Source organism: Nycticebus coucang, chromosome 22 (genome assembly GCF_027406575.1).
Source record: "Nycticebus coucang isolate mNycCou1 chromosome 22, mNycCou1.pri, whole genome shotgun sequence".
Classification (NCBI taxonomy): domain Eukaryota; kingdom Metazoa; phylum Chordata; class Mammalia; order Primates; family Lorisidae; genus Nycticebus; species Nycticebus coucang.
The window spans coordinates 11,723,048-11,747,975 of NC_069801.1; the positions used below are offsets into that span (position 1 = coordinate 11,723,048).

At 55.8% G+C, this 24,928-nt stretch overlaps 2 protein-coding genes across 10 annotated transcripts; one reads left to right on the forward strand and one right to left on the reverse strand.

Moving 5' to 3' along the window:
* On the forward strand, window positions 1-24,727 carry LOC128575503 (chloride channel protein ClC-Ka). Of its 9 annotated transcripts, none has more exons than XM_053577193.1 (21): window positions 1-2,937; window positions 7,676-8,645; window positions 11,688-11,794; window positions 12,674-12,802; window positions 13,608-13,736; window positions 15,233-15,372; window positions 15,693-15,770; window positions 15,872-15,950; window positions 16,521-16,646; window positions 16,889-16,973; window positions 17,056-17,157; window positions 17,767-17,851; window positions 18,074-18,247; window positions 18,689-18,758; window positions 18,915-19,025; window positions 19,292-19,505; window positions 21,191-21,324; window positions 22,725-22,813; window positions 22,967-23,050; window positions 23,676-23,762; window positions 24,335-24,727. In XM_053577193.1, the coding sequence occupies exons 3-21, from the start codon at window positions 11,695-11,697 to the stop codon at window positions 24,380-24,382; spliced, it is 2,064 nt and encodes a 687-aa protein (XP_053433168.1). In that variant the 5' UTR covers window positions 1-2,937; window positions 7,676-8,645; window positions 11,688-11,694; the 3' UTR covers window positions 24,383-24,727. The 9 variants fall into 9 exon arrangements, 5 of the variants coding, with proteins under 5 accessions (XP_053433168.1, XP_053433167.1, XP_053433166.1 ...); XM_053577192.1 differs by lacking the exon at window positions 1-2,937 and adding an exon at window positions 7,083-7,316; XM_053577191.1 differs by lacking the exons at window positions 1-2,937; window positions 7,676-8,645 and adding an exon at window positions 10,207-11,114.
* On the reverse strand, window positions 3,932-7,011 carry HSPB7 (heat shock protein family B (small) member 7). Its single transcript, XM_053577196.1, has 3 exons — window positions 6,645-7,011; window positions 5,989-6,122; window positions 3,932-4,760 (listed from the first exon to the last, which is right to left on the reverse strand). Exons 1-3 carry the CDS (start codon window positions 6,841-6,843, stop codon window positions 4,581-4,583), a joined length of 513 nt encoding a protein of 170 aa, XP_053433171.1. The 5' UTR covers window positions 6,844-7,011; the 3' UTR covers window positions 3,932-4,580.
* Window positions 24,728-24,928: the final 201 nt, after the last annotated feature.

The following is a 24,928-nucleotide window of genomic DNA, read 5'->3' on the forward strand; positions in this document are numbered from 1 at the left end:
CACATATGCTCCTTTAGGTTGGATTTGCTGGAACTTTCCTAAGGAATTTCAGATTAGACTTTTCAAAGCCTTGAGGCTAGAAAGCAAACCCTAGGATTTGCTTTTAGACGCTGCCTGTAATACCTGCATGAATTGGGAAAATTCTCTCTTCTTGAGGTCCAAAAATATCTTGTGGTTTCCAGGCTTGTGACATTGTTTTCTTACTGCAAGATCAGGAAGCTTATAGACAAGGTATCAGGCCAGTCTTATCAAGGGGCTTTTTGACAAAGATAAGTCTTTGTAAAGTCAACATTAGTTCCTCAAAGCAGTCTGGTCATATCTGAAAGGATGTCATTCACATCAAAGCATCAGTAAAATAACCAATGTACCCAGTGGGTCCTGAGCATATCCAATGTGTCCCGTCACAACAGAAAACAGATTTTTTTTTTTGGGAGACAGAGTCTCAAGCTGTCCCCCTGGGTAGAGTGCTGTGGCATCACAGCTCACAGCAACCTCCAACTCTTGGGCTCAAGCGATCCTCTTGCCTCAGTTTTTTCTATTTTTAGTAGAGACAGGGTCTTGCTCAGGCTGGTCTTGAACTCATGAGCTCAAGCAACCCACCTGCCTGGGCCTCCCAGAGTGCTGGGATTACAGGCATGAGCCACCACGCCCAGCCAGGGAACAGATTGTTATTGACCTTATGCAAATAATTACATTGCCATAAAATGAAAATACAAACAGTTTCCAAATTTTGAGGTAATCAGGTACAGCAGCAGTTCTCAACCTGTGGGTCGCAACTGACCCACAGGAACTATATTTTAAAGGGCCGTGGCATTAGGAAGGTTGAGAACCACTGAGGTAGAGAGAAAGGTAAATTTTCCATTTTGCTCACAAAGGTATCTTTTACCCAATTGCTATTAACCATAAATAGCTCCAAAGAAAAATAGTTCTCTCAGGGTGGTGCCTGTGGCTCAAAGGAGTAGGGTGCCCGCCCCATATGCCGGTGGTGGCAGGTTCAAACCCAGCCCCGGCCAAAAAATGCAAAAAAAAAAGAAAAAAGAAAAATAGTTCTCTCAATTCTAGAAAACAAAATACAAAAAGAATCAGCAATGTTTCAAACAAAAAGTCACAAAAACCATTTCAGTCCTCCATCAGTTCGGTCCTTGTGATTAATCTTGTTCTGCTTCATGATGGGTTAACAATCTTCATGAACACATCAGTATTTTTTTTTTTTTTTGAGATTGGAGTCTCAAGCTGTTGCCTTGGGTACAGTGCCATGGCGTCGTAGCTCATAGTAACCTCCAACTCTTGGGCTCAAGCGATCCTCTTGCCTCAGTTTTTCTATTTTTAGTAGAGATGGGGGTCTTGCTTTTGCTCAGGTTGGTCTTGAACTTGTGAGCTCCAGCAATCCACCCGCCTCAGCCTCCCAGAGTGCTGGGATTACAGGCGTGAGCCACCACACCCAGCCGACACATCAGTATTTTATTAGCGTTCTGGAAGTTTATACTTAGTCCAGTAATATGATCTCCAAAGTTACCAGAAATCTGTAATCTGCAAGATCTGTGTCTTTTCAATTTCTATATCTTGCCCAGGCCCATTCCCAAAAGCTATCAGATGTGGTAGTCTCCTTTCCCTGTGGGGGCTGCAGGGGTGGGGACTGAGCGGTGCTAACCCACTAGAAGTCCTTCCACATCCACAGCAAGGATTCACATCCCAACTGTGCCACTTCCAAGCTGGGTGACCTTGGGCCAGCTGCTTGACCTCTCTGAACCTCCATGTCCTTCTCGGTACAACAACAATAACAGCACCTATCTCGCAGGACTGTCGTGTGGGGATGAGCGCGCTCACCTGGCACACACTAGGCGCTCCATGAATGGGGCTGGCTGCTATAATTACTTTTCCCGGGTGGGGGCGGGACGAGGGCCGGTAGTCAGGCCTATATTTAGCGGGGAGAAGTGGGCTGTGGGCTCTGGGAGACAAAGAGCCTCTGTCTTTGTCCTCCTGCCCCCGGGGCGGAGCCGACGAAAGACCAGCGGCGGTCACCACCTCCCGCCCTCCCCTTCCGCGGGGTCACCTTGGACTCTCTCAGACCCAGTGTGCTCTGATTCCAGCAGCCACTTGTTCCCTGCGCAACCTTCATTCCCCTCAAACTGGCGGAGGAGGCTGCTGGGTATGGGGGTGGTCAGCCGCCCGGGGAAGCTGCTCCTTCCCAGCCCCGTCCGCCCACGGCCCAGCTCCGCGGCCAGGCTGGCCAGGTAGGGGTCTCACTGGGCTAGGGGCGCCAAGATAAGCCTGCTCCGGTAAGGGGCGCGGGACTCGGAGCCAGTCCGGCTCCTCCCTTCCCCCCAACCTTGCGCTGATGAGTGTCGGGGCTGCAAATAGCCCAGTGGAATCAGTGAGTCACCGAAGCTGGAAATACCGCACCCCCTCTTGGCCGCCCCTCTCCTCCTGACCGCAGCCAGCCGGAGCTGCCCTGCGGCGCGCTCCTGGAGGGGCGGGGCGAGGGTCCCACCAGGGAGCCTCCCAGGCTCCCTGAACCAACCAGCACAGTCCCAGACCTTCTCCCCTTCCCACGCCCTTCCCCAGGTTCCCACCGGCCCTGTCCCAGGCCTGTGGAACCCTGAGCCAGTCAGGCAGCCTCTCTGGGCCTCAAAGTCCACATCAAGACGGGCTTCAAGAGGGCAGAAGAGCTGGTGCACCTCTGGGTCCCTGCGCCTGGCACAATGCCTGGCACATAGTGGAAGGACAAAGTGTCTTTCTTGGATGAAAGAATGAATAAAAAGGGAAGGAAGGGGCAGGCAGCTGGAAGAGAGGGTGCTTCAGGGACTGCACAGAAATAATCCTGGGGTTCCTGCTCATGTGGGCCTGGGGAGCTCACGGAGGAGCCCAAGGACACCCCTATTTTCTGTAAAGTCTTAAGCTTTAACTGGAGCTATCACCCCTCCCCAGATCCCAAAGGTGAGTTTGCTTACCCTGGGGTTTCCCAGAAGCTGCCTCCAGACCTCCCCCAAGTTTGAGAACTGCAAGCAGGTGACCTCCAGGAGTCTGAGAGTGTGAGAGGGTCCTTTATTGTGTGTACAGATCCCAGTGCTGGGGCTGTCCCAAGACCCCTCTTCCCAGACCTCCCCAAGGGCCCTAGAGTGGCAGGAGTGAGAGGTCATCCTATAGCACAGAGGGCAGAGGCTGGCCCTGCCACATGCCCTGGGGACCCAGTCTACCTGTGAACCACCCCTTCCCCTCACCCCTGCTTCTGTATGTGGAAGGCTGAGCTGGTCAGTGGGGGCAGCAGGTGGTCTTCAGGGTTGAGGCTAATGGGAGGTCCCTGCTCTGGGTTGGGCACCAGGAGGGGATGGGCTTAGGGGCTTTTTAAATGATTCTCCCCATCCCCTGTAGGAAGCTGCAGGGCAGGGTACACAGCCCGAGAGAAGCAGAGTGAGGGGAGATACTCCTCCATGCCCGGCAGTTGGAGGTTGAGAACAGCTGTTGACATCTGGGTTGACAAATGTTGACATCCAACCTTCAATGACAAAATCAGGCACTCAGTGACTCAGTTTCCTCATTGATGAAAATGGAGATTGTAAATCTGATTTTAGGATGCTGTGTATTTGGCCTCAACCAGTTGTAATGGTGTGTATTTGAAAGACAGTGATAGAGGTGTGTGTGTGTGTGTGTGTGTGTGTGTGTGTGTGTTATACACACACTAAGCCTGTAGAGGCTTAGGACAGGAAGGTGATGCCCAGAGGAGAAGGTTGCAAGAAGCTGGTGTCCAACCTTGAAGACCCAGAGTCCCATCCACACTCTCACTTCCACCTCTGTTGAATGAGCCTGTCTGCAGCAGAAGCAGCCCCAGAAGCCCAGGCCTGTGGGTGGGTGGGTGGTGTTGCAGGACCAGCCTCATCCTTGTCCTGCCCTGGAGGCACCAGCAGGTAACACACAGCAGGAATTTCACAGGGTTTCTCATGAACAGGCTGTATTGGAAAAACCCCATTTATACACTGATGCAGTGTGGCCAACCCTGGCCAGCTGGCTGGGGACACAGGGCGGGCGGGCAGCCTGCCAACTGGTTTGGGGCTTAGAGAGTGGCGGAAGGGGAGTTACTGTCACGGCTGTCTCCTGGCCTCCCTGAGCCCTTGGGCAGTTCCACTTAGGCACCTCTCTGCCTGTGACCTTCCTTTGCCTCTCTTGCTGCCCTTGGCCAAGGGGGTCCCAGGTCCCTGGCCCCCCCTGCCCCTGCCTTGCAGAGACTACAGAGATCAAAGGACTTGTTTGTCTGTCTGTCCTGCAGATCATTTCCCCAGATGCCCTGCTTGTCCCCTCCCCTCCCCACATGGGTTCTTTGGGATCTCCCTTCTCGGACCTGAACTCTCTATTCTGGATTCAGTGAGAAAGGTCATATCTGAAATCTGGGCACTACAGGTGAGGCCAGGGGGTCCTTGGCCTACACTGGGCAGAGTGGAGGGCCCTAGTTTGGGGGGTGACCCACCTGGGGTCTGGGGGGGAAGGGGCATAAGTGCTGGAACACCTGAAGGATGTGGGAAGGGGTTAAGAAGACTTTGCTGGCAGCCAGAGGGGCATGGAGGAGGCAGGGGAAGGGGAGGTCCTCAGATTTTGATCTCTGTCCTGAAGGTCTGCTGGACATGCTCTGTGTGTGGGTGACGTCGCGCCCGGATGGTGAGGCTGCCGTCCTCCCGCAGGGCCGAGGTCACTGATGTTGGGTCGACATCCTCTGGCAGCTGGCACTTGTGAGCGAAGGTGTTCATGACCGTGCCATCAGCTGCCAGCTGGAGAAGGGATGACAGGTCAGGGCAAGCCGCTTCCCATCCCACCCTGCTTGTGATAAGCCAGAGCCCCCTCTCCCCACTCTCTCTTGGCTGGGCTTCACATCTGCTTTTGGATGCAAAGGCTGCCCAGGGTGGTGATGGCCACAGGCCACAGGCTGTGCAGGGACAGGGCAGGGGCACCTAGAAGGAGCTCTGGTAGTTCCAAGGGGCAGGCAAGGGGCTAGATGAAGGGTGGGGCTCAGGGAGGGAGGAGGCTCCCTTGCGGTGGCACTGGGGCTCCCAAGCAAGGCAGGAGAAGATGACACAGGGGGAAAGCCACGCCCTCTGGATGTCCAGACACATTGGTGTCCACCCACCAGCCCCTCCCCCACAGCTCAGCCAGCACATAGTGTCCAGAGGCCTTTGGGGCCGCTGAGTCACTGTCGGGGATGGCAGGGCTGGCATGTGCTGCCCACTGCTCCTGGTGCCCACAGTCCTTGGCACCTCTGGCAGAGACGCCCAGGAGTCTGCCATTGTGTGCTCGGGATGAAGCTGGTCCATGGAGGCTCAGGGAGAGCCTTGGGCAGAGCCTCTTCTCTCCTGGGCAGCTACAGCTTTTGCCTGCCTGAGGCAGCATCCGGCTCAGGGCTGGTTATGCCCTCTCTGGACTGGAGGCCACAGTGACTCCTGGGAGCTCAGACTCAGAGACCCTAGGGACCCAGTGACCCTGAAACCCATGGGTGGAGGGACTATGTGAGCATGACCTTAAACTACAGGGGCCTAATTCAGGGGCTGGGCCTCTGGCTTGGAAATAGGAGAGGGCTAGAGTGATGTCATGGCGGGAGACTCCCTGATGCAGACCAGGTGAGTCTCTCGCCTACCCACATCCCCCCACAGGCTGCCAAAGGAGCTGTCCTCATGATGCCATCACCATCTACCTCTGGGCATCCACACCCTCAGACTGCCCCCTCAGGTCTCCCTCTGCTCACATCCCTCCAGCCCTCCTGCATTCCCCAGAGGCTCCCTTGGCTGCCCTGGATACCTTGGGGCACAGATAGGCAGTGGAGTTCTCTGGCCTGTGAGCTATAGGGGGCAAGGCCTGGGGAAGTTTGGATGGGGAAGGGACAATGGCAAAGGTCTGGGGGCCCAGGCTGGGAGGTGGGACTGGGAGACACAGGCAGGAGGTGGACTAGGCAGAAAGTACAGGAGCTGATTTGGGGACCCAGGGGTGGGGCAGGGCCAGGCTCACCTTCTCAGCCCGCACCTCGATTTGGTTGTTGGAGGTGGTAACGATGATGTCTTCAGGTGAGAAGTCTCTCACATCCACCACAAACTCATAGGCGTCTCCCAGGGTCTTGATGTTGCCAGGCCCTGCAGGGCGGGCTGTGGGGGCGGCTGTGTCAGTGGGGCATGGGACAGTACTGGCATCTGGAACCTGAGTTTCTGGCTCTTTCTCCTGGGGCAAGGGGGTGGCTCCTCCCTCATCCTCAGCTCCTAAGCCCCTCCTCACTCTTGCAACCTACCTTTCCTCAGTGGGGATGGGGCCGGACCCAACACAGGTGTGGGTGTGTACCTGACGGTCTATAGGAAGGCCACCCCAGCCTGGAGGCTGGGGGCTGCCTCACCCCCCAATCCCATCCAGGCCTCCAGGGCTCCAACTAGGCCAGGCCATGGGCAGCCATTGGAGCCATTTGAGTCCCTGGGGTCACAACTGTTCCTTAGAGGTCCACCTGTTTTCATGGGCACATCTGTCCCTGTGGCCACATCTGTCTTGGCCACCAGATGCAGCTGTGAGCTATGCAGCACCTGTTCCTGGCAGATCAGCAGCCACAGTGCGCTTGGTGGCCCTGGAGTAGATGTCCCCTACCTGTACTTCTCCCCTCCCTTTGAGCCCCTAGAACTTGCCTGGGAAGGTCAGAGGCTCTGAGTGGGGCCGCATGAAGCTGCCAAAATCCTCAGAAAACATGCTCAAGGACTTCTCCATGGGTGGGTCCTGGGCCGGGAGGGCTCGGGAGGCGGAGGAGGAGGAGGAGGAAGAGGAGGAGGAGGAGGAGGAATGGAAACTTCTCTCCGCTCTGAAGGTGGAGGAAGTCCTGTGGCTCATCGGCGGGCAGGCGCGGGGCCCCGTCCAGGCGGGCAGGGGCTGGGCAGGAGAGGGGTGTGGGCACAGGCCTCTGGGGGAGCGTGCCGGGCCCTGACTGCCGGCCCTTTATAAGGCCCGTCTCTCCCTGGGCTCAAGGCCAGCCCCTTGTCTACTAGCTAAATTTAGGCCTCTCCGTGGCCCAGAGGGGGCTGGAAATCTTCTTCCGTGAGCTGGCCCTGCTGACAGCCCGACACACACAGCACACACGCAGGCCGGGAGGGCTGAGCTCAGGGCCTGGCATTCCAGGCCGATCACTGCAGCCCCAGGGGCCTCCACGCCACAGAGGAGCGGGCTGGATTCCGTTCCCTTGCCGTTCAATCGGACTCCCAGGCTGGCCCCATGACCTTGTGGGTTTGGTATTCCTCGTGTCTTCTGTCTGTCTCATCGGCCTGGGGGCTTTCTATGGACTGTGTCTGCCCTTCAGGTTCTCTAAGGTCTCTGCCTCCTTGAAGACAGGGGGAGGTGGAGCCCCCTCTTCACCGCCCGCCCCCCACTGCTACGTGAAGCTAGGGGCTCCTTTCCTTGGGGGCAGAGAATATTTACAGCCCATCTCTAAGGAAAGGACGAGACGGCTCTGGAGGGGGGTGAGAATGTGCATCTGTCCCCCTGCCAACTCCTGTGGGGACCCTGATTCCTTGCAGACACTTCCCCGCTGATTCTCGGAACAGTTAAGGGTCCCAAGAGGAGAAAGCTGGGGGTTGGGCCCAGACTCGGGTAGGGGGAGGTAGATAGTAACTGTCCTTAAAGATCTAGAAAGTTATGTTCCCAGCACCTGTCTGCTTGACCTCCACAGAGGAGATGCCTCGCCCGCAGCAGACAGGACTTCAGTTAGAGGCAGAGGACCCCAGAAGACAAGGATTCCAGCCCTGACTTCTGCAATGCCTTCTGTGCACAGGCTCCTGGCTGTGAGCTGTCCAGCAGCCCATTTGATCTCCCACACAGCTGAGAAGGAGCCAACATCATTCTCATTTTATAGACAGGGAAGCGGAGCCTTGAAGAAGGGGGTCCAGCACTTGTGTAAGCAGCAGAGCTGGAATTCAAACCCAGATGTGTTGGATCCAAAGCTTCCCAGAGGCCAGGATGACTTGAACGTATGCATATGGAGACGGAATGCCTGGAGGGACTTGAGAAGCCCCTCTTGGACACTCCCTGGTCTGCAGAGCCAGGAATGGCCTCATGCTGGACCACAGCAGATGCCAGGGAAAGGCCTTTTTGGAGGCAGCAGGTCCCCTACCTGCCCAGGTTGCAATGTGGGACTTCCGCTGTCCTGTAGCTCTTGCCCTTTCTGCCCAAACCAGTGTCAGTTCCCTCCCCCGGGAAGCCTCTCTGACTGCTCCCACTCACACAGCCCACACCCCAGAGGCCCACAGTACTGGCTGCCCTTGCCCACCCCCAGCCCCTAGCAGGGCAGCATGGTCTTCTGCGACTCTCTGCTGTGTCCCCTCTCTCCTACCTTACTGGCAGCTTCCCTGGGACAGGGGTTCACCTGTCTCTGCATTAGACTGGGAAGTGGGGACTGTTTCTCTTTTATATGAGAGAACCCAGTCTGGAGCTTCATCCTCAGGGGGCTCCGTCTATAGGGGTATTAGGGGTGCTGTGTGAAGTGGGGGCTGGGCAAGGGACAGGGGACAGCTGGGGACCAGGGTGGTGCCTGGGACAAGAGGATCTGTCATCTCTGCTGGCGATTCCTGCTGGGTATGGGCCTATGTCACCCATCCTGGCAGAGGGGGTTCTAGGACTACTGGGAAGTCACCAGCACAAAGGTGAGATGGATCAAGGTTGGGGGCAGGGTGGGGGGCCCAGAAGCCTGCCACTTGCCAGGGAAATAGGAGCCAGTGGCTAAATGCAGACACACTGTCATGGTGCTCAGGGCCTGAGTCACTGCTCCTGGGTGTCAGATCCCATTACCCCCCTCCGCCCACCATTCCTCCTCCTCCTTCCCCCCATTCCTGAGACATCACCCACACAAATACTGCGTCCTCCAGCTTCACTGAAAGGACCTTGAAAGGTCACTGAGGCCACTCCCCTGTCTCTAGGCATGCCTTTCCCTGTGCAAAACAGGGACAGAAGGGGCTTCAAAGGGGATTCAATCCCTTGAATCCCAATAACCCAGGGGAGTTTTGTAACAAACATAGACTCTTCCCTCCGCACCCCAAGATTCTGATTTAGGGTCTTGGGAAGGGATCTGTAATCTGTTCCCATCGGTTCCCCACATAGCTCACAGGCTGGTGTCCAGAAACCACCCATCACCCAGCAGATGCTTACTGAACACCTGCTATGTGCTGGCCACTGTCCCAGGCTCTGAAGGACTCAGTGATGAATGAAGTAGAGACAGGCCCCTGGTCCTGGATAGAAGAGGAAGCTGAGGGTCCAGGTGGTCAGGGAGTTAGTGGTGGCAGAGCTGCTCGGGCTTCAAACCTGCTGTCTTCCTACTAAGCCACCCCCCCTGCTGCCCGGTGCTTGACATGGGGAGAAATTGGGGGTTGACACATGGGGGCAATGGCTTTGGAACAGACTTGCCCTGGGCACTGTGCCCTTTGCTGCCCTTTTCTCATTATTCTGGTACTTATGGGCCAAAGAGCACAGGGAGGGTGGGACTATAGCCAGCAGCTCTCAGAGACCAGAGACTGAGACTGCTGTTTGGGGTGTAAATAGGGCAGACAGTTATCCTGTTACTGTGCACAGTCAACAGATCAGGATGGGTGAGGCAAGGTGGGCCCAGGTCCACACAGACCCGTAAACTGCAATCCTGCTGCCCACCACACCCACATCCCTGCTCCCATTTTGAATTGACATGGCCTGGCATCTAGGGGCAGAGGGTAGCTCATGGTCCCAGATTTCAACAAATGATTTGTCTGGGGTAGGGGACAGTTTCCCCAGGTCTCTCTCTCTTTTTTTTTTTTTTAATTGAGACAGAGTCTCACTATGTCGCCCTCGGTAGAGTGCTGTGATGTCATAGCTCACAGCAACCTCAAACTCTTGGGCTCAATCTATTCTCTTGCCTCAGTCTCCTTAGTAGCTAGGACTACTATATGTCTCACTATATTGCCTTCAGTAGAGTTCTGAGTGCTGTGGCGTCACAACTCACAGCAACCTCAAACTCTTTTTTTTTTGCAGTTTTTGGCCGGCGCTGGGTTTGAACCCACCACCTCCAGCATATGGGGCTGGTGCCCTACTCCTTTGAGCCACAGGCGCTGCCCTCAAACTCTTGGGCTTAAGTTATTCTCTTGCCTCAGCCTCCCAAGTAGCCGGGACTATAGGTGCCTGCCACAACGTCTGGCTATGTTTTTTTTTTTTTTTTTAGGAGACAGAGTCTCACTTTGTTGCCCTCAGTAGAGTGCTGTGGCGTCATACCTTATAGAAATCTCTAGCTCTTGGGCTTAGGCGATTCTCTTGCCTCAGCCTCCTGAGTAGCTGGGACTACAGGTGCCCGCCACAATTCCTGGCTATTTTTTGTTGCAGTTTGGCTGGTGCCAGGTTCGAATTTGCCACCCTCAGTATATGATATGGGGCCAGCACCCCACCCACTGGGTCACAGATGCCGCCCAATGCCCAGCTATTTTTTTGTTGTAGTTGTCATTGTTGTTTAGCAGGCCCTGGCCAGGTTGGAACTTGCCACCCTCAGTGCATGTGGCTGGTGCCCTAACCACCAAGCTATGGGAGCCAAGCCTGTCATTTCTTTAAAATGGGATAACTCAGCCCACCTCAGTGGGTTTCTGTGAGTACTCATGGTAATTTTATGGAAGGCTGCCTGGCACACGGGGGGATGGCCCCCACTCACCTGTGTCCAGGTACTTTCTCCTACTCTGTCCAGCCTCCTCCCTCTCCCTCCTCTGCTTTTTCAAGCCCCTCAGTGTCCAGCTCTGAGAACCCAGCTCTCTTGATTCAGCCCCAGCAGATGGTCCCTCACTGTCCTGCTGTGTGGACGAGCTCCCCTTCCCAGGCCCCTTGCCCAGGAGCCATTGGCACCCGTCTGCCAGCTGTGGCAGGTGGGGGAAGCCCTGCCCCCCTCCCTCTTGGCAGCTGTGTTCTGCACTGCTGTGGCCTGGGCAGTTCTGGTTGGTTTGTCAAGGACATTCTTAATGGCCACAGTAAACCCCAGGCCAGGGCAGGGGGGTGGGGAGGGCGTTGATTGGTGGAGCACACACCTGTCCAGGTGCACTGGGCGCTAGAGGCCAAGGAGGCTCTGTTAGAGGAGGGCCAGTCACCAGCACAGCAGGACGGACTGACAGGTGAGGAGCTGCTGGGTGCAGAGCTAGGGGCATGGACCTTCCAGGGTCAGGGCCAGCAGGGCAGAGGTGGGGAGGGCAAGAACCAGCACTTCACTTTGACCCTAGAGGGAAAGGGGCCTCCTTCTGGGCTGGGGTTTTTCCTGCCTTTCAAGCCTGAGCTGTAGGGGGAGGGTGTTCAGGCACAGGGAGGCAGAGCCATCCATGGGAACCCTGCAGTGAGAGAGTGACAGCCCTGGGCAAAGAGACTGCTCTGAGCAGTGGGAATAGCCACATCCCAACAGGGCGGGAGGCAGTGGCCTCAGAAAGGCATGGGATCCTGCCTGTGCCCAACCTGCAGCTGGACACAGGGCAAGGGACACCTGGAAGGCCGCATGCCACTTCTTCCCCACACCTTGACAAAACAAGCGTACACCCTTGGTGACAGACCCCAGTGATGAAGGCACACCCAGTCTTACATGTCCTCCTGACAACCTCACACATATGCAGAGGAAGACACAACCTTTCCTGTTTGGGAGGGAGAGTATTGGGGGATGAGGGACAGGGCCCATCCCTCTGTCTGCCCCTGCCCCCCAGGGACCTGATGGAGGAACTGGTGGGCCTTCGTGAAGGCTCCTCGGGGAACCCTGTGACTCTGCAGGAGCTGTGGGGCTCCTGTCCCCGCATGCGCCGGGGCATCCGAGGTGAGAGCCTGGTTCCCTCCCCAGGACATTTCCCCTGCCCAGGTCCCACAGCCCCCACTTCTTCCTTTCATTTGTCCCAGGACATGGCTGCCCAGTTTCTGGGGTGTCAGGGAGGGAAAGGATCTGTCTGTCCATCTGTCTGTGGGTGAGATGGGCCATGGGTCTGCACATTGTCTTTTGGGAGATATAGCCCAAGGCCTGGACACTGCCTCCATCCTCTACCCAGGGCTCTACCCTCACCTGCCTGTGCCAGTGAGAGGCCCTGAGGGTCAGCCACCAGGACAGCTGAGGCCACAGCAAGTGGTTGGGGTGACTGTGGACCTTTCCTTGGAGTCTCTCATGCATTGTTTACTTTGAGACCTGACTGTCCCCTTAGCTAAGGGGCAGAGAAGGCAGGGACCCCAGAAGGGGGCTAAGTGCAGCCCCAGGGGCTGATGCCCACAGCCAGGAGGGCCAATTCCCAGGCCAAGCCAGCAGGAAGAGGCTGGGGCATTGGTGGGGCTCCTAGGAGAGTTGACGATGCAGGCCCTGGGAACGGGCAGAAGTCAGGCTAAGCCTTTATGCTCTGAGCTGCGGATGCCGCTGAGATGCTGGTGAAAGCTGTAGCTGCCAGCCTCCCTCCACATGCCCCTGATCCCCAATTGTCTACCATAAGCCCCCAAGTATGGGCAGGGGTGGAAAGGCAGAGGCCTTGTAGCAGGGGCAGCAGGCCTAGCACCCACTGCACCACCACCATCACTGCCACTAACCCACTCAGCCTCTCGTATGAGGCAGAGCCCACTCTGGACTACCCTAGACTCCTCCACCTGGCTCCAGCCCCACCATGCCCCAGCTCTCCTTGTCCCAGCCTGAACTGTGGCCGCAATGCTCCCACCCAAGGTAGTCTGGAGTGGCTGAAGCAGAAGCTGTTCCGCGTGGGTGAGGACTGGTACTTCCTGATGACCCTGGGGGTGCTCATGGCCCTGATCAGCTATGCCATGAACTTCATCGTCAAGCGTGTGGTCCAAGGTAACCCTGGCACGAACGCCCTGCTCTGGACCAGGGGATTCCAGGCACGCTCTTGGGGATGCCAGGTAGACCTCCAGGTGCAGCAGGGGTGGGGGAGGGCTCTGGTCCTGGCTTCCCTCCTGACTTGGTATGTGACCCTGGGCAGCGCTCTGGGCCTCAGTCTCCTCATCTACAGAATGAGGGAGAAAGACCAGAATTTGTCCAAGAGCACTTCCTCCTCTGAGCTCCCTGCCACCCTATTCCTTCCCATTCCCTCCTTGCTCTCAGCTCAGTTACCATAGGGTGGAGTGACTAGACCCCCACACATAGAGCTTTCCCTATTCTTCAGCAGCACTTGACTAGACCCCCACACATAGAGCTTTCCCTATTCTTCAGCAGCCTATCTCCACCCTGAGGCCTCCCCGGAGGAGGGTGTGGGACAGGAAAGACTAAGACGCTTTCTCTGGAGACTCTTAGCTGCCGTAATGAGGACCTATCATGGTCTTCGATGGTCTACACCCTGTCTCTTTTAGTTCTCAGTAGGTCCCCTTCAGCCACCCTGAAAAGGAGATTTCATCACTAGCCCATTTGATAGATGGGGAAACAGAGGCTCAGAGAGGTTGAGCCACTTGCCCAAGGTCACTCAGCTAGGAAGTGGCAAAATTGGGATGTGGACCTAGGGTTGCGACCCTGCCTCTTCTTGAGGGTCTGCCACTCGCTGGGTGGCCCTGGACCTCCCTTCTCTGAGTCTCCTTTTCCTAGTAAGTGTCTGGCTCTGAGGGTTTCAGAGGCTGTGGGTGGCTCCTTGAAACCTGGCTGTCCACAGCGCATAATTGGCTATACCGGGAGATTGGGGACAGCCACCTGCTCCGGTATCTCTCCTGGACTGTGTACCCTGTGGCCCTCGTCTCCTTCTCCTCGGGCTTTTCCCAGAGCATCACACCCTTCTCTGGAGGTGAGTCCACAGTTGTCACGCCAGTCCCCACTAGCTAAATGCTTTCTATATCCCCTGGTGCTTCCGATGGGGGAAGATGGGAGGCAGCCAGCCCCATTTCATAGCTGGAGAAGCAGGCTCAGAAGAGTCATGTCAAAGCAGGGTGAGGTAGCTCACACCTGAAATATGAGTGCTTTGGGAGGCCACGGCAGCAGGATCACTTGAGGCTAGGAGTTCAAGACCAGCTGGGGCAACATATCAAGACCCCATCTCTTAAAAGAAAGAAAGAAAAGGAACCAGGTGCAGTGGCTCACGCCTATAATCTCAGCACTCTGGGAGGCTGAGACAGGTGGATTGCTTGATCTCAGGAGTTTGAGATTAGCCTGAACAAGAGCGAGACCTCGTCTCTACTAAAAATAGCCAGGTGCTATGGCAGGTGCCTGTAGTTGGAAGACTGGGGCAAGAGGATCTCTTGAGCCCAGGAGTTTGAGGTTTCTGTGAGCTAGGATGGCACAGTACTCTACACAGAGTAACACAGTGAGACTCTGTCTCAAGGAAAGGAAGGGAAAAAAAGAGAAGGGACAGCACCCGTAGCTCAGTGGGTAGGGCGCCAGCTACATACACCGAGGCTGGCGGGTTCAAACCCGGCCTCAGACAGCTAAAACAGCAGAGACAACTGCAACAAAAAATAGCCAGGCATTGTGGTGGGCACCTGTAGTTCCAGGTACTTGGTAGGCTGAGGCAAGAGAATTGCTTAAGCTCAAAAGTTGGAGGTTGCTGTGAGCTGTGACACTACAGCACTCTACTGAGGGTGACAAAGTGAGACTCTGTCTCAAAAAAAAAAAGTATAAGATGAGAAAAATAAAGAAAAACAAGAGTCATGTCACTTGTCCAAAGTCACACAGCAAAAAAGCCAGGTCTGGACTATTTATCTGCCTGATTTCCAAGGGACCCCTCTGGGCCAGGCCAAGGGGAAAGGACTCGGGCAGGTTCCACCATAGGGGGAGAGATGAGCAGAGGGGGCCCAGCTCCCCCGGGCTTCTCAGCTCTGCCTCCAGCTCCGGGCCAGCACATGGGAACTCCAGGCCTGTGTCCAGTGGTGCCTGAGACTTTATCCAGGGTTCTCCCGCCCTATTGGAGCCATCTGCCAGTCCCAGCTAGATGAACACAGACAGCTCAGTTTCCTCATCAGAATCCCAGCATCAGAGGGTTTATGAGGATCTAACACAGTGGTTCTCAATCTCCCTAATGCCGCGACCATTTAATATAGTTCCTCATGTTGTGATGACCCCCAATCATAAGATTATTTTCGTTGCTACTTCATAACTGTAATTTGGTAGTTGTGAATCGTAATGCAGGATGTCTTTTCCAATGGTCTTAGGGGTTGTGACCCACAGGTTTAGAACCGCTGATCTAACAGATTATAGCACGAAAATACTGTGCAGGGTAGAGGGTAGAGTGTTAAGAGTTTTAATCTAGAGACTGTCTCCATTTTGTCCCTGCCTGTCTCTGCCAAGGTTCTGGGATCCCAGAGCTGAAGGTCATCTTGTCAGGTATAGTCTTGGAAGACTACCTGGATATCAAGAACTTTGGGGCCAAGGTGGTGGGCCTCTGCTGCACCCTGGCCACTGGCAGCACCATCTTCCTGGGCAAAGTGGTACGAGCAGGCACAAGGGTACCCCCTATAATCCCAACCAGCCCCCTGCCCCCCTTTCCCTCTTGGGCCCCCCTTCTGCACTAAAACAGGGTCGGAGGGGACCCAAGCCAGTCCTTGCCTTCAGAGAGCTCAGACTTGGGGAAAGAGAAAAGCCAGGTCCCCAGAGTGTGACAAAAGCCAACCCAGGACATCCCTAGAGGTTGGAGAGATGGAGGTTGGGGAGAAAGCCATGCTGTTTCTGGTCGAGGCCCCCTCTGCTACCCTCATGATGGGCCCCAGGGGACGTCCCTGTGCCCTGTGCCCACACCTCACCTCTGCAGGGCCCCTTCGTGCACCTGGCTGTGATGCTTGCTGCCTACCTGGGCCGTGTGCGCACCACGATCATCGGGGAGCCTGGGGTAAGGGGCCTGGGAGGGCTTCCATGGGAAGCAGGGAGAGACAGAAGAGGTAAGCCCAGCTCAGAGGGCTGACTCTGAGCCCAGGCCGCCTATCCCCTCAGAACAAGAGCAAGCAAAATGAAATGCTGGTGGCAGGGGCCGCGGTGGGTGTGGCCACAGTCTTCGCAGCACCCTTCAGTGGTGAGACCCTCTCTCATACACCCCTGTACCCTGAGACTCTCCTTCACACCCCTCCACTTGCACCCGGGGGCTCCCTCCTGCCTCTTCCTCTGCACCCTGAGGCTTCCTCACACCCTTTCTACATCCTAAGGCTCCCTCACACCTTCCCCTGCACCCTGGGGCCCCTCAAACCCCCTGCAGTGCCTCTTCCTTTGGACAGCCACCCCAGGTGGAGGTGGAGGTGTGGTGTTGAGAGGCTTCAGGGTGACATTTGGCAGACTAGGGTCTGACATCCATCGCCTGCTGTGTGACCCTGGCCAGTTGGCCTCTCTGAGCCTGGTTTCCTCCTCTGTAAAATGGGGATCATAATAGTCCCTACACATGGAGAGGAGGGGGGCACATACGGGCATTTGCAGATGGGCGGCTGGACGTGTTCCCTGGTCACCAGGGTCCTCCCCGCCTGGGCTCGGGCCCTCTCCTCCTGTCTGTGCAAGCTGTGGGGCAGCAGGACAGAGGGTCAAGAAGGAGGGAACACTGGGGCCCTGCGGCCAGGGATGGTGGAGCAGGCGCCTGAGCCCAGTGTTGCCCCAGGTGTCCTGTTCAGCATTGAGGTCATGTCTTCCCACTTCTCCGTCTGGGATTACTGGAGGGGCTTCTTTGCTTCCACCTGTGGGGCCTTCACATTCCGGCTCCTGTCAGTCTTCAACAGCGAGGAAGGTGAGCCCCACCCCTGGTGCTTCCCCTTTCCCACCCCCTTCGAGAAGCATGGGAAGGAGCTGACCTGTATTGGGCATGAAGATGGGTGAGGAGACCTGAGGGCAGGGGAACTGCTGGGCAGGGGGCGTGGAGGGCCTGGAATGCCAGGACCTGGTACCACTTCCACCCCTGCCTGAATCTGGGCCTTGGGTTTGTGTGGGGTAGGGGTCCCATCTCTGCTCCCCACTTCCCTCCTTCCCCAGAGACCATCACCAGCCTCTTCAAGACCAATTTCCCAGTGGACATTCCCTACGACCTGCCAGAGATTTTCTTTTTTGTGGCACTGGGGTGAGTCAAGGCCTCCCCCAGGCTTGGATTACTGCCCTGGCACTGGAGTAGGGCTCAGGACTGACCGACTCCTCTCACCCAGGGCCATCTGTGGCATCCTGAGCTGTGCTTACCTCTTCTGCCAGAGAACCTACCTGGGCTTCCTCAAGACCAATCGGTTCTTCTCCAAACTGCTGGCCACTAGGTGACTGGGGACCGGGCTGTGGACTTCTCAGGGAGCCCCTCTGGACTCCCAACCTTATACACCTCTACCTGAGCCCTCATCCTTCCACTGAGCCCCCAAGCCACCCCATAGCCCTTAGCCTATATGTGGAGCTCATAGCCCTCGTTGCTAGCCCTCCTCTCCAGCACCCCACGGTCCCTGCCCCTCCCATCTTACCTGGTTGCTAAGCCTCTCACTGAAGACGCACCCTGCCTTGAGATCTCACCCCTTCACAGAGACCCACCCCCCTCAGCAGCCAACCTCCTCCCCAAACCTTGTCTGCCCCCTGACCCTGGCATTGGGAAGCCCTCCTTTTGCCCCTAGATACATAACCCCACCCCAGCCTGACCCCCTCCAGCCTCCTGATCCCCACCCCAGCCTGACCCCCCGGCACTGGTGACACCAAGCAGTGTGGGGCTGACTCCCACATTCCAGGCCCTGGAGCCCAGGTCCCTCTCCTGCTTTTCCTGCCTCCAGTTCTTGCCTTGGTGTCAGCACCCAAGGTGGGGGACCTGCTCCTGCCCAGGTGGGGCCCAGTCCATGGGGTGGGGGAAGAGGAGGGCCAACTCTGGGACTTTCCCCCTTCAACAGCAAGCCTCTGTACTCCGCCCTGGCAGCCATGATCTTAGCCTCCATCACCTACCCGCCTGGCGTGGGCCGCTTCTTAGCTTCTCGGGTAAGGGGCACTGAGTGGTGGGTGATGGGAGAGGGTAGCCCCCCTTTTGGGAGATGCCTGGGCTTCTTTTATAGATGAGGAAATCACAGCTCGGGGAGGGCAGAGCCCCAGGCCAGGAGGTAGCAGAGTAAGATTTTAGGAGGCGAGGTCAGGCAGTGAGGGGCAGCCGGGGACCTGAGACTCAGCCCCCTTTCTGCTGATTCCAACCTACCCCTGCCCCAGCTGTCCATGGCTGAACATCTGAGCTCGCTGTTTGACAACAATTCCTGGGCACTGATGACCAGGAACTCGTCCCCACCTTGGCCCAAGGAGCTCGACCCCCAGAACCTGTGGCTTGAATGGTACCACCCACAGTTCACCGTCTTTGGGACCCTCGCCTTTTTCCTGGTTATGAAGGTGGGTACCTGGGGACCACAAGCTGAGCAGGGAGTGAAGCCAGCTTTGGTCTGGATGAGGGCTGCCTCCCCATAGCACATAGTATGGCGCCATGGCCTCACCCGGACTCCTGGATCTGCCCCTTGCCTGCTGGGTGGCCCCGGGCAAGTTGCTTGAGCTCTCTGGGCCTAGATTTCCTCACCTTTCTAATGGGGTAATAATGACTATTTCCACCACTATTTCCTGACTCTCCAGCCAGGGGAGTTCCTGGCTCCATGCTCGGCACATAGTGGGCACTTTATCAGGGTGATGTTCCTTCCCTAATGCCAGACTCTGGCAATGGGCATGTGCCTGGCACCCTCTTTCCCTCTAGAAATGCCTCTGTCCCCCGTCCTGCCCCTCTTGTCCATGCCTTGCCCAGTCACCACTCCCTTCTGCCCCCTGGGCTCCCACCACCTGCAGTTCTGGATGCTGATTTTGGCCACCACAATCCCCATGCCTGCCGGATACTTCTTGCCCATATTTGTCTGGGGTGAGTCTGGAGTCCTGAGGCTCTGAGAGGGTTTGAACTACTGGGGCATGGCCGTGGCTCCTGGTTCAACCCCCTCCCTCCTCAAGGTGGTCGAGCAGATGGTCCCCAGGGATGGAGGGACCCGGGTCAGCCCCTCACTCTTAAGTCTCTCATCAGGAGCTGCTGTTGGGCGCCTCTTGGGGGAGGCCCTCTCTGTCGCCTTCCCTGAGGGCATCGTGGCTGGAGGGGTCATCAATCCTATTGTGCCTGGAGCATATGCCCTGGCAGGTGAGTGGATTGGGTGTCCACTGATGGGCAAATATCACGGGGCTGAGCTGGATTTGGGGGATCAGCTGGTAGCTCTGGAGTGGTCACTGGGCCACCCTGTGAGCCCCCCCATGGCTGTCTTGACTGGCTATATTGTGCCCAGTCCCCTCCTCTCCCCCTCTCCTGTCACCAAGCCCAGCTATTGGGATACTTCCCACAGAGCCATGCAGCATGGATCCTGGACTGAGGCTGGCCACCTGAGCCTCGCTGCCGGTTCTATCCTACAGGGGCTGCAGCCTTCTCAGGGGCGGTGACCCACACTATCTCCACGGCACTGCTGGCCTTCGAGCTGACTGGCCAAATTGTGCATGGACTGCCCGTGCTGATGGCAGTGCTGGCAGCCAATGTGATTGCCCAGAGCTGTCAGCCCTCCTTCTATGACGGTACCATCATCGTCAAGAAGTTGCCATACCTGCCCTGGATCCGGGGCCGAAAGATCAGGTGGGCAGCACTGGCCTTGGGCTGCCTGATGGGGCGATAGTGTCCGGGGTGAGCCGGGGATAGGCGTCCCTCCAAAAAGACATGTCACCACAGTTGATCTTGGCAGAGGTAGAGGCTGACATATAGCCTGTCTCCAGTCTTCCCGGCACCACTCTTGACCTTGGGCATATCCTTGTCCCTCCCCCCCTCAATGTCTTACTAGTCTCCGGCTGGTCTTCACAGCGGGACAGATATCATCCCATTTGCCAGATGAGATGCTATTTTTTGCTCCAGGTCACACAGAGGGTCAGCACCAGATCTAGAGCTGCCCTCCCTCCTCTCCGCTCCTGCTGTCCTCACTGGGACATCACTGGGGGCTGGAAATGGCACTAGAATGGAAACAGGCTTTGAGGGTCTCACATGACCAGATGGGACCAGAGCAGCTTCTGGCCCCAGAGAATCAGGACACAGAGGCTCTGAGAATTCCTGGGTGCCGGCCCCAGCCCCTACCTGCGCCAGCTGCCACCTTGCTCCAAACCTGCTTTCCCATCTGTAAAATGAGGGCAGTTACCTGGTGGTTTTCACAATTTATTATTTATTTATTTATTTATTTATTTATTTATTTATAGACAGAGTCTCATTCTTTACCCTGAGTAGAGTTCTATGGCGTCTTAGCTCACAGCAACCTCAAACTTTGGGCTTGAGAAGTCCCCTTGCCTCAGCCTCCCGAGTAGCTGGGACTATAAGCACCTGCCCCAACATCTGGCTAGTTGTTTATTTATTTTTATTAAATCATAGCTGTGTACATTAATCCAATCATGGGGTACAATGTGCTGGTTTTATATACAATTTGAAATATAACATAGCCCTCATGGCATTTTCTTAGTTATTGTGTTAAGACGTTTATATTTTACACTTTGTAAATTTCACATGTACCCCTGGTTAGTTTTTTTTTTTTTTTTTTTTTGGTAGAGACAGAGTTTCACTTTATGGCCCTCGTTAGAGTGCTGTGGCGTCACACAGCTCACAGCAACCTCCAACTCCTGGGCTTAAGCGATTCTCTTGCCTCAGCCTCCCGAGTAGCTGGGACTACAGGCGCCCGCCACAACGCCCAGCTATTTTTTTGATGCAGTTCGGTGGGCCGGGTTTGAACCCGCCACCCTCGGTATATGGGGCCTGAACCCGCCACCCTCGGTATATGGGGCCTGAACCCGCCACCCTTGGTATATGGGGCCAGCGCCTTACTGACTGAGCCACAGGTGCCGCCCTCCCCTGGTTAGTTTTTTAAAGAGACAAGATCTCACCCTTGTTCAGGCTGGTCTTGAACGCCTCAGCCTCCCAGAGTGCTAGGATTACAGTTGTGAGCACTGTGCCCAGCCAGCTTTCACTTTAAAGATTTTTTTTCCCCCAATATTAACTTTTCTTCAAATGGAAAGGCTGCTGTATAAAACAGTCCAAAGTGGAGCTGGTCTGGGGGTAATAGGGCCAGGGGCTGGGGGTTTGGAACTGGGCCATTAGAGAGGTGGGCTCCAGGCTCCTGCTCATCATGGGGTTCTGGGAGTTGCTTATTTCAGGAATCTCTCAGCCCCTGCCCACACTTGAGAGTCATGGGCCCCTGGTTCCAGCAAAGCTCCCCCTGGGTATCTGCCTGCTGGGAGTCTGATACCCACTCCCAGGACCTGATGTGAGACTCCCTCTGCCCACAGCTCCCACCGTGTGATTGTGGAGCACTTCATGAACTGCACCATCACCACACTGGCCAAGGACATGCTGCTGGAGGAGGCGGTCAAGGTTGTGACTTCCACAGACGTGGCTGAGTACCCCCTGGTGGAGACCACAGGTGCCCAAAAGGAAGGAAGGAGGAATTGGCAGGGGGTTGGGGGAGTGAAAAGGGAGGAGGTTCTTCTGACTTTCTCTTGGCAGGTAGGGCCCAGGAAAGGGTAAGCAGGGCCTTGGACCTGTCAGGCAGACCTGAATCTCAATCCAGACTCTGGGACCTTGGGCAAGTCACTTCACCTCTCTGAGCTTCAGTTTCCTCATTGGTAAAATGGAAATAATAACCACCCTAGTTTGTGGTGCTCAACATGTCTAAATGAGAGATGAGAGGGTGCTGGTAATACACTCCACAAATAACTTTTGGGATTCTAGAAACCAGGTCTGATGTGTGGAAGGAGGGGACACCACTAGCATCTTCCAGAAGCTTCCCCCCCAGGCTTCCTTTCAAGCATTCTCTCTTTTTTTTTTTTTTGGCCGGGGCTGGGTTTGAACCCGCCACCTCCGGCATATGGGACCGGCGCCCTACCCCTTGAGCCACAGGCACCGCCCTTTTCAAGCATTCTCTACCTGAGTCCCTTTGCCCTACCCCTGATGCCTTGAGGAAAGCATTTTCTTTTTTTTTTTTTTTTGAGACAGAGTCTCACTATGTTGCCCTGGGTAGAGTGCTGTGACAGCACAGCTCACAGCAACCTCAAACTCTTGGGCTTAAGAGATTCTCTTGCCTCAGCCTCCCAGGTAGCTGGGACTACAGGTGCCTGCCACAGTGCCCAGCTATGCTTTTGTTATTGTTGTCATTGTTGTTTAGCAGGCCCTGGCCAGGTTCGAACCCACCAGCCCCTGTGCATGTGGCCAGCGCCCTAACCACTGAACTAGAGGTGCCAAGCTGAGGGAGCTTTATTTTATTTTATTTTTTTGAGACAGTCTCACTATGTTGCCCTTGGTAGAGTGCCATGGCATCACAGCTCACAGCAACCTCAAACTCCTGGGCTAAAGTAATTCTCTTGCCTCAGCCTCCCAGTAGCTGGGACTACAGGTGTCCACCACATAGCCTGGCTATTTTTTGTAGCGGTCATTGTTGTTTACCTGGCCTTGGCCAGGTTCTAACCTGCCAGCCTTGATGTATGTGGCTGGCGCCATAACCACTGTGCTACGGGTGCCCAGCTGAAAGTATCTTTTTAAAGGCAAAAGAATGATGGCTTGTTAAAAGACACATAAGCCAAATCTTGGCGAAAGATCTAACAAAAGCATCATTTCTTCTTGGGACAAGTACAAAATGCGAACCAGACCTGAGTGATCTTGGGCAAGCAAATTAGGATATCTGTGCCTCTGAACCTCAGTTTCCTATCCTGTAAAATGGGTCATAATAGTTATACTAGACATCTCGGCTGGTGTCAGGTTCCAGGAGACATGAGAACAGTTCATTTTCATAATGTGCCCCTCTCCTGCTCCCTCTTCACTTGCCAGAGTCTCAGATCCTGGTGGGCATTGTGCAGAGGGCCCAGTTGGTGCAGGCATTCAAGGCTGAGCCTCCTTCCTGGACTCCAGGACCCCAGGTGGGTACTCATGGGGGTATTGGGATGGGGAGCAGCAGGGCTGTGAGGGGAGGGGCTGGCTGATCTCTTGTGGGAGAGGTGATCTGACAGGGGCAGACCTGGGGAAGGGAGAGGCTGGCCTAAATCGCCCCTAACCCTAACCCCCATCCCCAGCGGTGTCTCCAGGACCTTTTGGCTGGGTGCTGCCCCACAGAGCCAGTGACACTGCATCTGTCCCCAGAGACCTCCCTGCACCAGGTAATGGGGAGAATTCAGGAATGCAGGCAGATAAGAACCCTGGGGCAGAGAAGAGCCTAATGGGGAAGCTCTAGTTCTGGCTTCCCCTACTTCACCAGGGTGCCTTCTGCTTCTCCTGGGCCTGACTCCTCATCACCAGAATGGGCACAGCAGCTCCTGCCCTGTCCACCCCTCACTGCCAGGGTTGTTGGGATGATGCAGAGAAACTAGGGAAGTGGGAGGGCTTAGGAAATACTGGGTGGAGAGAGAGTGGACTGTGCATCAAGGCACATGTGGATTTCAATTTCAGGCCCACCACATTCTCCCTGTCCACTCAAGACAGAGTCTGGCATTTGGGGTGGGGATGGACACAAGCAGGCCTGGGACCTGGAGGCAGCTCCAACCCCTCTCTGCTGGTGGGGGAAGATGCTAGATGATGGGCGCTTCCTGCTTGAGCCCTGCTCAGCCCCTTGCATGGACTCTGCTGGCCCCTTGTGGCCACACTGAGCATCGCAGGCCCAAGTCCTTACCTTCCATGCACAGGGAGCCCAGTCCTGCTTCCTGGCACAGGGATGTGGGGCAGAGGGCCAGAAGGGCAGGCTGGATGTCCCTTACCCTCCAGCATTTCCTAACAATCCCCCACCAGGCACACAACCTCTTCGAGCTGTTGAACCTTCAATCACTCTTCGTAACATCGCAGGGCAGAGCTGTGGGCTCTGTGTCCTGGGCCGAGGTACCAGGGGCCCAAGGGCAGAGGGAACTCTGCCTGAGCACATTAGGGAGGTGGGGCGGGGGTGACCACATCCAAATTTGGGGGCCTCAAATGAGCCCCACTTTCTGGCCCAGAGTGGCCACTGGGCCTGGCTACCCTACCTTGTTTGTGGCCAGCAGCCAGCCTGTCCCACTCTGAGCTTTGGTGATCCCATTTATGCAATCACCCCAGATTTGACACCCCTACTATCAGGGCAGTCAAACCCCCACTGTCAACTTTTTTTGCATCCCACCCCTCCAAAAAAAAAATCCTTTTTCTTTTTTTTTTTTTTTTGAGACAGAATCTCAAGCTGTTGCCCTGGCATCACAGCTCACAGTAACCATCAAACTCCCCAAATAGCTTGGGCTCAAGCTATTCTCTTGCCTCAGCCTCCTAGATAGCTGGGACTATAGGCACCCACTATAACGCCTGGCTATGTTTTTGTTGTTGCAGTTGTCATTGTTGTTTGAACCCTTCAGCCTCAGTGTATGTGGCCGGTGCCCTACCCACTGAGCTATGAGCACCGCCCAAAAAACCCTTTCTCTCTGTTCTAGATGAAGAAAGCAATTTCCAACTTGACTAACCCACCACCCCGGAAATGAGCTAGTCCGCCAGGAAGAAATGATGCCTCAGATGCATCCCCCTGCCCACCCCACCCCCCGTGACCAAGGCTGGGTGGAGACCCTGCCTCTCTTCCCCATCGCAACACACCCCTCTCCTGCAGCCCAGCTCAACTCCTAGGGGATTTGAAGGACAAATCCCACCTTAGACAGAGCTCAGAATGTGAAATGGCAGAAAAACAGCACATGGCAGATGCTTAGTGAATGTTCATGAATGAAGAGATTAGATTATGCTGTCACCAAGGGCAGCCACAGCTGCCTTCTGGGGGTTTGTCTAACTCCCAACTGGAGGCCTCTGAGAAAAATAAAGTTAGTGTCTCACCTCAATTCCAAGGGTGTCCTAACACCTGAGCTCCTTCCTTCCCTGTGCTGGCTCAGAGTCAGCTCCTGGGGCCATGGTGGTCACACAGTGCTGCAGAGTTGGGTCCCCAGTGTCCTCCTCCTCGACTTTCTGGTAGGGAGATGCTGAGGAGAGAGGGTCTCCCACTGGGTTTCATGATGTCCTCATGCATAAGCAGAACCCTGTGG